Source organism: Hylobates moloch, unplaced genomic scaffold (genome assembly GCF_009828535.3).
Source record: "Hylobates moloch isolate HMO894 unplaced genomic scaffold, HMol_V3 SCAFFOLD_7, whole genome shotgun sequence".
In the NCBI taxonomy this organism is placed as follows: Eukaryota; Metazoa; Chordata; class Mammalia; order Primates; family Hylobatidae; genus Hylobates; species Hylobates moloch.
This window is the reverse complement of record NW_026652282.1, coordinates 43,503,535-43,520,117: the sequence shown is the minus strand read 5'-3', so window position 1 is coordinate 43,520,117 and position 16,583 is coordinate 43,503,535. Positions and strand designations below refer to the sequence as shown.

General features: G+C 51.3%; 1 protein-coding gene across 1 annotated transcript; it reads right to left on the bottom strand.

Annotated features, from left to right (window-relative positions):
- Nucleotides 1–5,532: 5,532 nt before the first annotated feature.
- GATA1 (GATA binding protein 1) lies at nt 5,533–13,256 on the bottom strand. The gene is made up of 6 exons (XM_032756874.2): nt 13,201–13,256; nt 8,490–8,728; nt 7,598–7,975; nt 7,351–7,496; nt 6,522–6,647; nt 5,533–6,051 (listed from the first exon to the last, which is right to left on the bottom strand). The coding sequence occupies exons 2-6, from the start codon at nt 8,707–8,709 to the stop codon at nt 5,680–5,682; spliced, it is 1,242 nt and encodes a 413-aa protein (XP_032612765.1). The 5' UTR covers nt 8,710–8,728; nt 13,201–13,256; the 3' UTR covers nt 5,533–5,679.
- Nucleotides 13,257–16,583: the final 3,327 nt, after the last annotated feature.

The following is a 16,583-nucleotide window of genomic DNA, read 5'->3' as shown; positions in this document are numbered from 1 at the left end:
AGTGGCATGACCACAGCTCACTGTAGCCTCAACCTCCCAGGCTCAAGCAACCCTTCCACCTCAGCCTCCCAAGAGGCTGGGACTACAGGTGTGCACCACCATGCCCAGCTGATTTTTTATTTTTTAGAGATGGGGTCTCACCATGTTGCCCAAGCTGGTCTCAAACTCCTGGACTCAAGCAATCTGCCTGCTTCAGCTTCCCAAAGTGCTGGGATTACAGGTGTGAGCCACCGTTCGTGGCCAGGATGGGGCTTCTTAGACCTACGTTATGACAGCTACCTACAAAGATCAGGTGGGCCAGTACTAGGTCACAGGTGTTTCTGTATAGGTTCAGAGCTTGTGTTCACATAGACAGTAAGATCAGGTGTCTAGATTTCGGTCAAGAGATTATTTTTGGCCAGGCAGAATGGCTCACACCTGTAATCCCAGCACTTTGGGAGGCCAAGGAGGGCAGATTGCTTGAGTTCAGGAGTTTGAGACCAGCTGGACAATATTACAAAACCCTGTCTCAATAAAAAACACAAAAATTAGTTGGGTGTGGTGATGTGCATCTGTAGTCCCAGCTACATGGGAGGCTGAGGTGGGAGGATCGCTTGAGCCTGGGAGGGGAGGCAGAGGTTGCAGTGAGCCGAGATTGTGCCACTGTACTCCATCCTGGGTAATAGAGTGAGATCCTGTCTCAAAAAAAAAAATTACTGGCCAGGTGTGGTGGCTCACGCCTGTAATCTCAGCACTTTGGGAAGCCTAGGTGGGCAGATAATTTGAGGTCAGGAATTTGAGACCAGCTTGGCCAACATAGTGAAACCCCATCTTTACCAAAACTGCAAAAATTAGCCGGGTGTGATGGCATACACCTGTAATCCCAGCTACTTGGGAGGCTGAGGCAAGAGAATCTGGGAGGCGGAGGTTGCAGTGAACCAAGATTGCACCACTGCACTCCAGCCTGGGTGACTCCACCTCAAAAAAAATAATAAAAATAAAAGAGAGAGGGAGAGATTATTATTAATTAGGCTAAATTATCCTAGCTGCTGTAACCCAGAATTTCAGAGGCTTAACAAATAAATGTTTATTTCTTACTCATTCAAAAGCCAATCTGAATATTCACTACTGTTCATTCATGGACCCAGGCAAACTCTATTTTGTGACTCTGTCCTCCTCTAGGTCCTTGGAGTTAGTTGGTTTTCAGTTGGTAGACAGGGAAAGAGAGAAAATGGAGGATTGCATGAGAGATTTTTATGGGCCAGGCCTGGAACTGATATATGTCACTTTTGCCCATACTCCATTGGTCAGAACTCTGTCATGTGCCCACATCTATCTGCAGAGGAGGTTGGAAAAGGTAGATTGAGCTCAGGAAGAACAGGAACAGGTTTCAATGAGCTTATAGCAGTGTCTGCTATAGGGTTCCGTAGACTCCACAGACCTATGCTGTCCTATAATGGTAGCTACTAGCCGCATGTGGCTACTGCTCTTGAAATGTGGCCAGTCCAACTTGAGATGATGTGCTATAAATGTGAAATGTGCACCAGATCACAAAACTCAGTATAAAAAGTTTAAAATAGCTCAGTAACTTTTATATTGATTACATGTTGAAATAATATTTGAATATATTGGGTAAAGTTAAATATATTGATGTTATTAAAAATAATTTTATCTGTTTTTTTCTCTTTTTAATGTGGTTACATTGAAAATATAAAATTACCCGTGTGACTCACATATTTCTATTGGACAGCACTGCTATAGAAATTTCTCTTTAAAGCATTGAGACAGGGACTCTCTTACTGTGTAGGGGTAGGAGCATCTCTGGGTCAGGTTAGTGTTTCCTGTCTGGGGTCAGAAGAATGATTCTGTTACCTGGTAAGGCAGGTTTGCAGGGAAATACAAAGGTTGGAGACATTGTAAATCGAGAGGGAAACCTGTGAAGGCATTTTTTCCCATACAGATTAAGGTTAGGTGTTCCTTTTGAGGCCAGGAGAGTGGTTTTCTGTAGATAGCCAGGCCAGAGGATCACAGCATACTCAGGCCAGGTATTTCTGTCCAGGATCAGAGCTGTGTTACTAGAGACAGACAGATCAGGTGATTCCACTGGGGGTTAGGCCAGGGGTTCCTGTACAGTCTCCAGGCAGGTTTTCATGGTGATTCTGATTATGGGTTGTTTAACAAGTTCAGAACAGAGGTTCCTCTACAGTGTAGAGGTTTTTTATACTGGTTCATTCTTTGGATTACTCTAAAGAGGCAAATCAAAGGTTCCTGTTGAGTGTAAGGGCAGGATTTTCTGTGCTAGCTCGGGGCACAGGTTCCTGCTGGGGGTAATAGAGGTTCCTGTGCGGGTTCAGGACAAAGATCCTCTGTGTAGTTAGGACACTGCCCCTTCAGAGATTCAGGTCGGTGTTTCTTCTGTTGGGTCAGGGCAGTGGTTCCTGTACAGGGTGCAGGTGGGGCTTCTAGGACAAGGCCAGGGAAAAGGCTGTTATAGAGAATCACATTAGGCTTCCTGTTCAGAGTCAGCAGTGTATTTCCAGAGAGTAAAGCTAGGAGTTCCTATAAAGATCAGAGATTCCTGTAAATTCCTATAAAAATCAGAGATTCCTGTAAATTACAGAGATTCCTGTAAATAAATTACTGTAAAAGTAAAGGATTTCTGTTGAGGTTCAGGACAAAGGCTTTCTGCAGAGACCAGTCAGAAGTTCTGGAACGGTTTTAGGGTCAGGCTTCCTGTAGAGCAGTGGTCCCCAACCTTTTTGGCACCAGGGACCGGTTTTGTGGAGGACAGTCTTTCCACGGATGGTGGGGGATGGTTTGGGGATGAAACTCTTCCACCTCAGCTCATCAGGCAGTAGTTAGATTCTCATAAGGAGCACGCAACCTAGATTCCTTGCATGCACAGTTCACAGTAAGGTTCGTGCTCCTATGAGAATCTAATGCCACTGCTGATCTGACAGGAGGCGGAGCTTAGGTGGTAATGCTTGCTTGCCTGCTGCCCACCTCCTGCTGTGTGGACCAGTTCCTGATAGGCCATGGACGGGTACCAGTTCATGTCCTGGGGGTTGGGAACCCCTGCTGTAGACGGTCAGGGTAGTGGAGCTAATACAAGGTAAGGACCAGGAGCCTTGTGCAGCATCAGTAAATGCGACCCATATAGTGAGAAGGGGGGGTCCTGTACCAGGTGAGGCCATAGGTGCCTGTATAGGCTGAGGTCCGGGCTTAAAGTAAATGGTCAAGACAGGAATTCCTGCCATAAGGTCAGGAAGTGGTTTTCTATACAAGTTAAAGACTGAGGTTCATGTTAAGAGTTGGATCATGGGTTCCTGTGGACTCTACGGGATAGGGTGTGAGATCATGGATTGTTGTGCAGGGCAACATCAGGGATCATTGTCAACAATGAAGGCAAGAGGTTCCACACACAGTCAGGGTTCTTGAAGAGGTTGAGGACAGGGATTTCTGTAAAGACAGAGCTGGGTCCTTGGTTTACTACTCAGATTATTGTGAGTGAGGTGTTTTTAAAATGCTACCTGGAGGACAGGACTGCAGCAGTGTGAGTACAAAGATGTTCCTGTCTGAGGTCAAGACAGGATTCATATAGGGAGACTGAGGCTTGTGTAGATGGTCAGGACAAGGGTTCCTGTCCAAGGTGTGCAGGGGCTTCCTTACAGCTTAGTCCAGACATCCCTAGCTGGGGTTAGGCAGAGGTTCCTCCTATCCAGGGTAAGGGCTGGCATTCCTTTACAGGATCAGGATGGGTTTCCTGTCGATAATTAGATGAAGGATTCCCCTAGAGCTTCAGAGCTAGTCTTCTGTACCAGGCTGGGGGAGCTATACTTATGGGGTTGAGGCCCAGGGCTGCTGAACAAGGTGGGCCAGGCATGTGTCCGGCACAGGTTCTGAAAGGGGTTTTTAGAGGATGGGGCCTCCTGCAGGGTGTGAGGGCTGGGCTTCTGAGGGGAGGCCAGACACGTGTCTTTTATGGGATCAAGGCTGTTGTGGACAATGCCCACAATGAGCATAATAGACTCCTGTGATTCTGCAGCAGGCTACTCAGTGGAGCTGGCGTGCCCGCTAGCTGATGGGCTGGTGTTCTGTGGAGGACAGCTGCTTACCTATAATATGGTCAGGACCTGTGCGTCCCTGCAACCCCCATATCCAGGGCTCTAGGGAAGAAGCCATAAAGAGCAGTTAAGAGTGAGCAGCACTTATTTGCTGGGCTGGGGGTGTCACCCCATCCAAAATCCGCTCCTTAAACTTGGTGGTCAGGGTAAGTTACTCATCAGTTCTGGGCCTCACTCTTCCATTAGTGAAATGAGTATGGGTATATTTTCCTCAGAATATTTATTTCAGGCACTAATGAACTAAAGCAACTGGAGCCTCCCAGCCTGCCGCCCGACCCACAGTGAGCCCTCAGGAAAGGGTGCTGCTGGCTGTGGGGAGTGGCTGAGCACATGGACCCCAGGCCAGACTGCCCCGCTGGGCCCCTTGCCACCGGCTGTGTGGCCTCCATTGAGCCACTGAAGCAGTCTGCCGTAGGATGTCCCCTGACTCTGAGTATGCTCCTGTGTATTTGTGAAATTGAGGAACAGACTCTGCTGTGGGGGGAGCAGTTCACCCAGGTGAGTGAGAGTGTTGGGGAAGGGGTTGGCACTGTGTGGAGCGCCCCACCTACTGAGGTTGAAACCACCTCCGGGGGCTGCTTTGTCCCCCTAATCTCCCCCTCTCATTCTCTACCATTTCCCACAGGGCTGCAGGCTGAGCTGGGCTGAGCAAGATAAGACCGGTCCGACAGGAAGACCCATGGACAACCCTGCGCCCCAGCACTGGCCTCTGACCTTGCCAGCTACCATTCCAGCTCCACCCTTCTCCGCGTTCCTTTCCTGAACGTGTCTTTTGTCCCTTGGAAGAGAGTCCCTAACTTATACCCTCTGAAACTCTGCTGTTGAGACCTCCACAAACAAATGTACACAGAGCTGCTCATGTTGTCAGCCACTCAGAGACACTGTGACATGGCACATGCCACACGTAATGCGCACACGTGCACACCCATGCCCATGCACAGGGACTTGCAGCGAAATATTGCCATCACCAGACACACATACACATCCTGACACACGCTTCTTGTTCAACATTCCAAGAATCTTTATCAGATTCTGTGCCCACCATGTATGCTGTCATGCTGTCTCAAAGATCCCCCAGCGTCGTGCCCAGCCACACGACCACAGCCCCGCACACCTCCTTATCACCTGCTCCAGCACACACACTTCCAGTGTGCTCATAGTCACCCGGCACCACCCCCACCGTCAGCAAGCCCTGCATGGCCTCTTACTTACCATGACATATGGAACCACCTGGACACTTCACAAGAAGTTTCACATAGATTGTTCCAATCACACAACATAACCCTTGGTCACAAAGTGTCACATGTGCCACCTCAGCCAGCCTCACATGGTCACACATTGCAGCCATGCACTGTCATCAGAGAGCCACAGGCATTGCTACACACTCCACTCGGCTCTGCTGTTCAGCCACACATAGACACACCCACAATTTCAGGACTTTGGTGGTTTTATTTTACAAAAGCTTTGAAGGTTCAGGCCAGGGGGTGCCTGGGGCCCAGAGACTTGGGTTGTCCAGAATTCCGGCTACAAGAGGAGAAGGACACCACCTCTCCTCTGGAGGCCGTGCTCTGTGCCCTCACGAGCTGAGCGGAGCCACCACAGTAGTGCTGGTGGTGGGGGGCATGGGGCCTGTGGGGAAGGAGCCCGTGGGTGAGCCCAGCAGGGGTCCAGGGAAAGGCATGAGGTGGCTAACAGGCCCTGACAGCACCACGGGGCCCAGGCCTTGGTAGAGATGGGCAGTACCTGGGGGGCCCAGTGTCAGGCCTGAAGCCACCTCCCCACAATTCCCGCTACCGCTGCCCCCAGCCACCACCATAAAGCCACCAGCTGGTCCTTCGGCTGCTCCTGTGCCTCCCAGACAGGAGCCCCGTTTCTTTTTCCCTTTTCCAGATGCCTTGCGGTTTCGAGTCTGAATACCATCCTTCCGCATGGTCAGTGGCCGGTTCACCTGCCAAAAGGGAGGCTGCGGGTGTCCCCAACTCCAGACCTTTGCCTCTCTGTGTGTCAACCAGGGACACCCTCTCTACCCCACTTCTTTCAGGGTAAGATAATTTTGGGGTGCTGAGATTGTCTCAAGGAATCCTGAGGTTGTGAGGCCCTGAGCTAAGGAAAGCCTCCAAGGCTGATAGGAGCTGCCCAAGGTCTAGGGCAGGGGTATGGACATTAGCTGATGCCTGGAGGTGGGGGAGAGGAGAGGAAGGAGGAGGGTGGAGGAGGAGGGAATGGAGAAGGAAGGAGGGAGGGTAATAACAGAGAAGGGGGAAAGTAGAAGAGATGGGGAAAGGGGGAGGAAGGAGGGAAAGGGGAAAGAGGAAAGAGGGTTGTGGGGGAAGAGAGGTAGAACAGGAACAGAGTGGGGGACAGTGTGGCGTGAAGACAGGGAAAGCAGAGGGGTGGCTCCAAGGGGCAGGGCGTCACCTGGTGTAGCTTGTAGTAGAGGCCGCAGGCATTGCACACGGGATCCCCGCTGGCATTTCTCCGCCACAGTGTCGTGGTGGTCGTCTGGCAGTTGGTGCACTGAGTACCTGCCCGTTTGCTGACAATCTAGGGGATGACAGGATGTGAGATCAGCGTCCTGGGGGTGTGGAAGTGGGGGTAAGGGGCTCACAGGGGATGTCAGGAGGACCCAAGGAGTGAGGGTCAGGTTGAAGGCAGGGCTTTGTTTACAGGCTGATGCCTAAGGATTCTGTATGGGGCCAGTACAGGGGTTCCTATCTGGTATAAGGTTCTTTTGTTCTATATTCTATGGGGGACTACATTGGTGGTTCTCAGCTTTGGCTGTGTATCGGAATCACTTGGGGAGCTAAAATATCCTGATGCCCAGGCAACACCCCAGTCCAGTTCCATCAACACATCTGGGAGAAGGGACCTGGGGTGATTCCAGTGTGAAGCCAAGGACGAAAACACTGGTATGCAGGCTGAGGACAAAGGTTTCTGTTTGAAGCTTATAAGGGTAGGTTGAGGACAGGCGCTTCTATAGATCTGGGTTCCTGTACAGGGAAAGGGCGGGAGTTCTCATGCAGGGTGAGGGCAAGGATTTCCATATGGGGTGAGGAGATTTTCCTGTGTAGGATGAAGGCAAGGCTTTCCATGTGATATTGGGACAGGGGTTCCCATACAGGGTGGCCTGCAGTAGCTTCCTGTAAGCATGAGAACAGCGTTCCTATACAATGGGAAGATGCGGCTTCTTGTACAGGGTGAGGACAGGGGTTTCTGTGTATAACGTGAAGCAGGTCTGCGGTCTTACCAGGCGCTTCTTGGGCCGGATGAGGGGCCTGTTCTGCCCATTCATCTTGTGATAGAGGCCGCAGGCGTTGCATAGGTAGTGGCCTGTCCTGTCCCTCCGCCACAGTGGAGTGGCTGTTGCTCCGCAGTTCACACACTCCCTGGCCTCTGGTGGGGTGAAGAGGAGAAGAGGGAGCTAGGCTCAGCTCAGCTTTACTTTGGGCCACCCCTCCCACCTCAGCTTCCCTGTCCTTTTTTGAGTTTCTCACCACAGGGAGGCAGGGGCAGAGTTCCACGAAGCTTGGGAGAGGAATAGGCTGCTGAATTGAGGGGGCTCCCGGTGGGAGAAAAGAAGGTACTGGAAAAGTCAGGGCCCCCATAAGCACTATTGGGGACAGGGAGTGATGAAGGCAGTGCAGGCCCCAGGGTCAAGAGGTCTGGGCTCAGCCGCTCTGTCTTCAAAGTCTCCAGGAAGCTGGTGCTGCCTTTTCCATCCGGATCTTCCACAGCCTGGGGAGGGGAGTCCTCGCGGGTGGGACACACAGTTGAGGCAGGGTAGAGCCCCGTCTTGCCATAGGCCCAGCCGGCATATGGTGAGCCCCCTGGGATCCCCTCCATACAGTTGAGCAATGGGTACACCTGAAAGACTGTTGGGGGCAGGTAGGGACGGAGGAAAGAAGAGGCAAAATCAGTCTAGGGTCAGCCCACGTCAGGGTGCAGTGGTTCCCAGCACCCCCAACATGGTGGCCAAGTTCCCAGCTTTTCCACAGGCTACCAGAACAGCTGCTGGCCATTGGATGCTTCCTGGATCCTGACCCCCACTGGTCAGTGTGGCCTCTGCAATAACCTCTGACCATTTCCAAGTGGGCTTTTGAGGATGACTGTTGGGATTTGGAGCTCCACGGATCACTCGACAACTAGGGCAACCACCACATGCTTCCAGTATTGCCTCTCAGTGTGGCCGTCCCAATATGGCAGATTGAGGAGCATTGGAATTCCCAGGTCTGCACTTAACTAGGGAAAGTGGTCAGCACATCCATTTGAGAAGCTTTCAGCCATTTCTGAGATATCCTCACAGTGGTATTCTGACCTAGCCAAGGATCTCTATGGCAACCCCAACAGCACTCAGCCAATGCCAAGACAGCCACCCAATGGAGTTACCTGGGGAGTGTCTGTAGGCCTCAGCATCCCTGTAGTAGGCCAGTGCCGCAGCTGCAGCGGTGGCTGTGCTCGGGGCAGTGGAGGAAGCTGCTGCATCCAAGCCCTCAGGCCCAGAGGGGAAGAAAACCCCTGATTCTGGCGTGGAGGACACCAGAGCAGGATCCACAAACTGGGGGAGGGGCTCTGAGGTCCCCAGGGACCCCAGGCCAGGGAACTCCATGGAGCCTCTGGGTATTAACCTGCGAGGACAGAAGGGGTCCTCAGACACAGAAATCCTCCGCCCCTCACCTCCTTTCACCTGCTCCTCTTCCCTCCTTTCGCCCTCCTCCCACTCCATCACCTCAGTCTCCATATTTCTCCTTCCCACCTCCCCATTCCCCTCCTCCTCCTCACCTTAGTCTCCCCTCTCCTTCCCCTCCTTCTCTTCCTCCCTCTCCTCTCTTTTCCCTCCTGCATCTCCCCCTTCCACTCCTGTGTGCCCCTCCTTTCATCTTCCTCCTCGTTCTCCCCCTCTTGCCATTTGTCTTTCCTCTCCTCCCTCCTCTCGCTCTTCCTCCACTCTCCATCTGCTTCTACCTCTCCCTTCTTCCTTCCATTCTCTCTCTTCTTCCCCCTCTTCCCTTTTCCTCCTCTCTTTCTCCCGTCTCTCTTCTTCCTATCTCTTCTTTGTCCCCCTCTTCCCCACTTCCTTCTCTTTCCACTCTTCTCATTCTCTCCTGCTTCCTTTTTCTCCTCCACCTTCATCTTTTCCTCCTTGACCTCCTCCTTCTCCTTTCCTGTTTCCCCTCTTCCTTGTCCTCCTTCTCTTTTTGTCTTCATTCTCCTTTTCTACCTTCCTCACACATCTTATCTCCCTCTCCCCCATCTACACACACTTTTTTGAGGCAGGGTCTCCTCTGTTGCCAGGCTGGAGTGCAGTGGCATGATCTCTGCTCACTGCAACCACTGCCTCCCGGCAGTGATCCTCCTGCCTCAGCCTCCTGAGTAGCTGGGACTACAGGTGTGTGCCACCAGGCCTGGCTAGTTTTTGTTTCTTTTGTAGAGATGGGGTATGACTCTGTTGCCCAGGCTGGTCTTGAACTCCTGGCCTCAAGTGATCCTCCCACCTCAGCCTCCCAAAGTATTGGGATTACAGGTGTGAGCCACCACGTCCGGCCTCTCTTCCCCTGTCTACATCTACTCTCCACTCCTTTCTCCTACTACTCATTTTCTTCTCCCCTCCAATTTCTTCATCCTTCTTCTCCCTTTTCTGTTCATCCTTTTCTCCCTTTCCCCATCTCCTCCATCCCCTCCTCCACTTCCTCTTATTCTCCCCGTCCCCCCATCCTTTCTTCCCTCCCCCTCTAGAAGAGTCTGGGTGAGGGTGGGATGACGTGCAGGACCAGAGTCCCTTGAACCTCTTGGTCACTTCCCCCAGGACTTTGGGGTTCACCATCCTCTGCTCCCCAACTTCATCCCTATCTGTTGTATCTTGCCCTCTAACTTTCTCAGAAACCCCATGGTTTCCGGGCTTGACTCCCTCCTCCCTCCACCTCCGTTGCGTCTACAGACAGAAGGCCCCCTTAGTTCCTCCCTACTTCTTGGTTGGGGGGGTCAGTACCCCCCACTGCTTATCTCTGCCTTCCCCGCCCAACTTTTGAAATCACCCCAAGGCCACTGACTTCCTCTGAAGAGAGTGACAGGTGGGAGGTACCTCTACCGGTACCCTCTCCCCTGGGGAGGCCCACCATAGTTCTGCTTTCAGGCTGTTTCAGTTCCCAGGCCTCAGTTTCCCCATCTGCTGTATTGGGGGTGGTAATGGGCTGGGGCTGAGCTGAGACCTGTGGGATGGCCCTTTGCCTCTGTTTTGCCTTGTGTGTATCTCTGTCATCTAGCTCTCCACCTCTCTATCCCCTGGGGCTCTTTCCCCTGACTCTGTTCCCTCTCAAGTCTGACTCTGTAGCTTCCCCAGCTTTCTGTGTTTCTAGGATATAGCTTGTCTTCTCCTTCTGTGCTTTTTCTTTTTATTTATTTATTTTTTCTTTTGAGACGGAGTCTCACTCTGTCACCCAGGCTGGTGTGCAGTGGTGCGATCTCGGCTCACTGCAACCTCAGCCTCCCAGGTTCAAGTGATTCTCGTGCCTCAGCCTCCCTAGTAGCTGGGATTACAGGCACGTGCCACCACACCCAGCTAATTTTTGTATTTTTAGTAAAGATGAGGTTTTGCCACGTGGCCAGGCTGGTCTTGAACTCCTGACCTCAAGTGATCAGCCCACCTCGGCCTCCCACAGTGCTGAGGTTATAGGTGTGAGCCACCGCGCCTGACCTCTTTCTGTGCTTTTGTAAATGTTTGATGATTTTCTGTCTTCTTTTCTGTCTTCCCATGTTTCTCTCTCTGGCTCTCTCTTTCTGTTACTCTTGCTTTCTCCCTCTCCTCTCCTATCTCTCTGAACATCTCTTCATCTCTCCCACTCTTCCTGCTTGTTTGTCTCTTGCCTCTGTTTCCCTCTCTTTGGGTCCTCTGACCTTATGTCCACGTGCCTCTTACTAGTCCGATACCCCTGACCATACCCAGCCACATGCAGCTCGGGATAAGGAGCCTGGAATGCTGGCCCTGGCCCTATTGTGCTGGCCTGCTCTGTTTCTGTGTCTGTAGGGTGGAGTGACAGGGCTAGACTGGAAGGCTGTCTTCAAACTGCCCCTCACCCCTGCTTGCATGACCCATGGTATAGACAGGCTAAGGGGCAGGCCCAGGCTTTGGGGTTGTGCTAGGAAAGAGATGGACCACAAGTGTACCCACCACCAACACCTTCTCAGCCCCAGGGTGCCTGCTGTTGCTCTCTGAAGAGAGTGTCTTGCTTCCCCATCTTGGTCTCCATCTCTTTCCTCTCTGTCTCTAATTCTGTGTTAGTCTCTATCTCTTCACAGTGCTACCTGCGGGTATCTCTGCATTTCTGTCTCCTTTTCTGCTCCTGGGTCTTTCCTTCTTTTTCTCCGGCCGTCTGTCTGTCTCTGTCTCTGACTCGTTGAGTTTCTCTCTCTCTGTTTTTCCTTTCTCTTCTTGTCTCTTTTGTCTCTTGCTCTTTGTCTCTGTGTCTCTGTCTCTCTCTTCCCATCTCTCCCTGTTTCTCCCTCCCTTCCCTGTCTCATTGTGTGTCTTCTGCTGGCTTTCTTTCAACACTATTCCCTCATCCCCTCAACCCCACCTTACCCACCATGACCTCCCTCCAGCCCCACTGCCCCCAACCCCTACACCTCACACCTTGGTGAGTCCAGGGCTGCCCACCCCTCCCATGGCAGGGGCCCAGCCTCCTCACCCCCAGTTATCACTCTCCGGACAGAGATAAAGTTTATCTCGAGGCTGGGGGATATGAAAGCTCCTTATCAGCTGCCCCACTAGAGTAAGTGTTGCCCCAACGGCGGCAGCAGGCAGCAGCCGGCACCCTCCACTCTCCCTCGGCCCCAGCCCCTCACCCCAGGTAACATTCCAATCCCAGCCCTCAAGGGAGGGTCTCACCGGGCTGAAGGGAGCAGATATAAGGTCTAGGGGGCAGATATGGGGCTTAGGGGGAGATAGAGGTGGAGTTTGAAGGTCAGATATGGGGTTAAGTCAGAGAGAGGTTTGGGGTGTAGCCATGGAGTTTGTGGGGAGGCAGATACGGGGGTTTGTGGAGCAGAGACGAGCTTGGAAGTTCAGAGACACATTTTGGGCTCGGGAATAGGTTGTGAAAACAGACGAGGTTGGGGGATCAGAGGCGAAGTTTGAGAGTCAGAAATAAAGTTGAGAAGTAGTGTGGGAGTCAGATTCTGAGGGTCATAGAAAAGTCTGAGGAGTTCAAGGGTTTTTCTGGAGGAGAGATGGAGTTTAGGAGTCAAAGATCTGTTTGGGCAGACAGAATGTGGCTAGTGATTAAAGGGGAGTTTGAGAAGCCAAGATAGAATTGGAGTAGAGAAAGGCTTGGAGCTGGAGAGATTCAGGGAGACAATGAGATGTGTTTTAGGGCTGAGGATAGGGTTTGGGGAAGGCAGACATGAGGGTTCATGTGGCAGAACAGATTTTGGGGAGTTGACTTGGTGTTTGAAGTGACAAAGATATTTTACTGAGCAGGCAGGGAGTTGGGAGAGATAAATGGTTTGGGGAGATCAGAGAGAAGTCATTGGGAACAAAGAGTGGGTTTGAGAGGCAAAGATGGTGCTAAGAGGATGGAGCTAGGGTTTGGCGGATCAGAGACAGGTTTGGGGGCTCAGAGAGAGTGGGGCAAAGACAAGGCATTGTAGAGCGGATAAGGGGTTTGGGAGCAGAAAAGTGAGGTTTGGAGGACAAGTCAGGGAGACAGAGACAAGTTTGGGTGAGTGGAAATCAGATATGGGACAGGGAAAGGATTTGGGGGGATAAAGTCATGTTTTGGGAGGCAGAGTTAGTGTTTAGGGGAGACAGACCTAGGGGTATAGTGAGCAAAGTGAAGGGATCCAGAGGATATATATATCTTGGACGGAATGGATGAGAGGGCAGAAAGAGGTGGGGTTTAGGGGGTAGATTTGGGGTAGAAATGGGAGTTGGAGAGACAGGTGGGTTGGAGGAGCTGTAAAGGGATTCAGGGCTGGCTGACACTTTGGGGACCAGCTGTGGGTTGGGGAGCCTGGAGCAAGCTGAGGGGGCGGGTGGCCATAAGGGTAGGGGCAGCAGGCCCAGGGTTGCCTTGGTGGGGGCTCTCTGGGGGCTGAGACTGACCTGGGCTGGTGGTTGCAGAGGGTTCGGCCGCCTTGGGGATGTGGCAAGCTCAGTGTGATCCCAGGGGGTGTCCTGGCTGGCCTTGGCCTTTGAGGCTCCCTTCCTCCCTCCCTCCCTTCTCCCTCCTCCCTCCTCCCCAGGGAGTGGCTGGTGCCCCAGTGGGTGGGGCAGTCCAGGGGAGGGGGCGGGTCCCATGCTTGTGGGGCACCTCTTGGGCACTGGAGGCCCTCTTCCACCCTCCCTGCCCACCCTGGGGATTCTTGGACCTCGCTCGACCTAGGCTCCCGTGGACTGTAGTGTCCAGACAAGCAAAATAGGCTGAAACCAAGATAAATGAAAATGGCAGATATGGTTTCATGACTTTACTGGGCTTTTCAGAGAGTAAAGCCCTTAATGTGTGCGGGGCCGGTGTGGGCTAGACTCCTATGTATGTGCGTCTTCCTGGCTGCAGGGAGAGAAGGGATGTGGCTGTACCCATTTTGCAGGTGAGAAGAGTGAGGCTCAGAGAGGTTCTGCTGGATTTGAACTAGAGCCTGTGGGATACCTTGATGACCCAGGCTAAGCCTGCGGGCCAGGCCAGTGCTGGCGGGAGGCAGGGGCACACTCACTCAGTGCCCCATTGGGGCTTACGCCAGCTCCGGCCTGCCCTGGGGCAGCAGATAAGTCTTATCAGATGTAGGCGACTGTGGCTGTTGGCGCCTCAGTAACAGGCTCTCTTGGGGTGAGGGTGTGGGGGTAGAAACACCCAGGGACAGTGGCCTCAACTTCTTGCCCGCCATGCTGCCTTGGAGGCGGGAAACTGAGGTGGGAGCCAGGGATGATTCCTCGAGGAGTGGGATGGGGTAGGGAAGGAAAGGGTTGGAGTGGGAGAGACAGAGGCAGAGAGACAGACAAAAACAGAGATAGGTGGAGAGAGATGGAAATGGGGAGAAAGAGAGTGACAGAGATAAATAGAGAAGAAGACAGATGTGGAAAGAGGCAGAGAGAGGGCACAAAAGAAAAGGAGAGACAAAGAGGGCGAGACACCCAGGGAGAACCAGAGACCATTAAAGACATATAGAGAGAGGGCACAAAAGAAAAGGAGAGACAAAGAGGGCGAGACACCCAGGGAGAACCAGAGACCATTAAAGACATATAGAGAGAGGCAAAGAGAGAATGAGAGACAGAGATGGACAGAAGTGACAGATAAAACCTGAAAGGGAAAGAGGCCAAAGACACAAGTGGAGAACTGAGAAGGGAGACAGAGACAGAGGGATATTCAGAGACAGACTCAGAAGAAGGTCATGAGATGGCAGACTGGATCACACCCTGGGCATGTGGTACCCATGCAGGTGGGATGGGGGGATGTGGACTGATGTAGCCTGTGGCTCTGCCCTCAGCCCTCAGCAGGGGACAACCAGAATGTGGCTAGGCCTCCGCACCCCAGTCCCCACACTCCTGCCCTGCTCCACCTCCTCCAAATATTAATGACAACAACCACGGTGTCTCATAGACCTCGCATAGACCTGTACCTAATCTGAGCACTTTTTCTATATGAAAGCATCTGACACACATGCACACATGGGACAAGGAGCTGTCCTGCGCACCTAGTCTACAGATGGGGAGACTGAGACCTACAAAGGGCAGAGGACGAGGGTGGAGCCCCAGGTCAGTGGGGTCGGCTTGCCCACTGGCTCACCCTGGAGGGATCTTACCATTCTCATCTCACTCCTCTGAGCCTCAGTGTCCTCATATGCAAAATGGGAGATTTGAGGAGGAAAGAGAGCAAGCCCATGAATTCCTATTTATTGAGCTCCTGCTGGTGTGCCACGCCCCATGCTGAACCCTCATCAGTAATAAGGAGAACGAATACAAAGACACCTCTGACTTAAGTGGCAGTGGTTTCAGGAGATGGACTCTAGAGCCAGCTCATCCTCGTTCATAGACTGCCCTAACCACTAATGGATCGGGTGACCTTGGGAGAGTTACCATGCCCTCTGGAATTTAGCTCATCTGTAAAAATGGGGTAATAATATACCCCAATAGGCCACTCCATGCAGTGACTGGGGAGACTAAATGAGTTTTAACCCATGTTACATGATTTTAACTTACTTCAATCTGAAATCTCAATAAATATTAAGTATCCCTATTTATTTATTGAGTACCTACTGCATACAAAGGAGAGTACACAGCCCTTTCTAACCCTACTACTACTTATAGTACTAATGCTAATAATATGCTGACACTAAGAGTAATACCAATATTAATTGTAATATTGATGCTGACACTAAAACTAATTTTATTTCTTTAAATTTATGATCGACGCATAATAGTTGTACATATATATGGGGTAAAGCATGATGTTTTGATACATGTATACATTGTGTAGTGATCAAATCAAGGTAATTAGCATATTCATCACCTTAAACATTTATCTTTTCTTTGTGATGAGAACATTCAAAAACACCTCTTTTAGCTATTTTGAAATACACATTTATTGTTGACTCTAGTCATTGTACTATGCATTAGAACACCAGAACTTATGCCTCCTATCTAACTGTAGCTTTGTACCCATTGACAGCCTCTCCCCATCCCTCCCTGCCTCCTACCCTCCCATCTGCTGGTAACCACTATTCTACTCTCTATTTCTATGAGGACATATTAATTTTCATAGTAATACTCATCTAATGCTAATACTAATTTTAATCTAACACTAATACTATTATTAATACTAATACTAATTCTAAAACTATTCTAATTCTAACAACAATAGTGATAATGATACATACCAAATATTTTTGGGGGACAATGTCTCACTATGTCACTCAGGCTGGAGTGCAGTGACAATCTCGGCTCACTGCAGCCTCCACCTCCTGGGCTCAAGCAATCCTCCCACCTCAACCTCCTGAGGAGCTGGGACTTCAGGTGCACGCCACCACACCCAGCAAAAAATTTTTTTTTCAATAGAGATGAGGTCTTGCTATGTTGCCCAGGCCTGTTTAATTCTGATATTAATACTAGCATTAATAGACTAATAATAACAGCAGCGGCATTGTTTGCTGAGTGACCCCAGGCACTATGCTAAGCGCTTTCCACCCATAATTCTATCGCATTCTCACCAGCTCCTTGTGCAAGTGTGTATAATTGCCCTCACCTCCAGACTGGGTCTACATAGGTGTGTGGAAATGAAAATGTTCCTCCAGGGCCCTGGGTTCTTGTTTCAACTCTGACACTGATTTGCTGTGTGATTCCTGGGCCAGACCCCCTCTGAGCCTCAGTTTCTTCATCTGGAAAACGGGTACAGTCCTAGCCCGCTACGTGGATAGGAATCACTCAGCACAGGGCCTGCTGGCACACCATAAATGGTGTGCTCTGTAAATGGGAATTCTCATCATCATTATTAT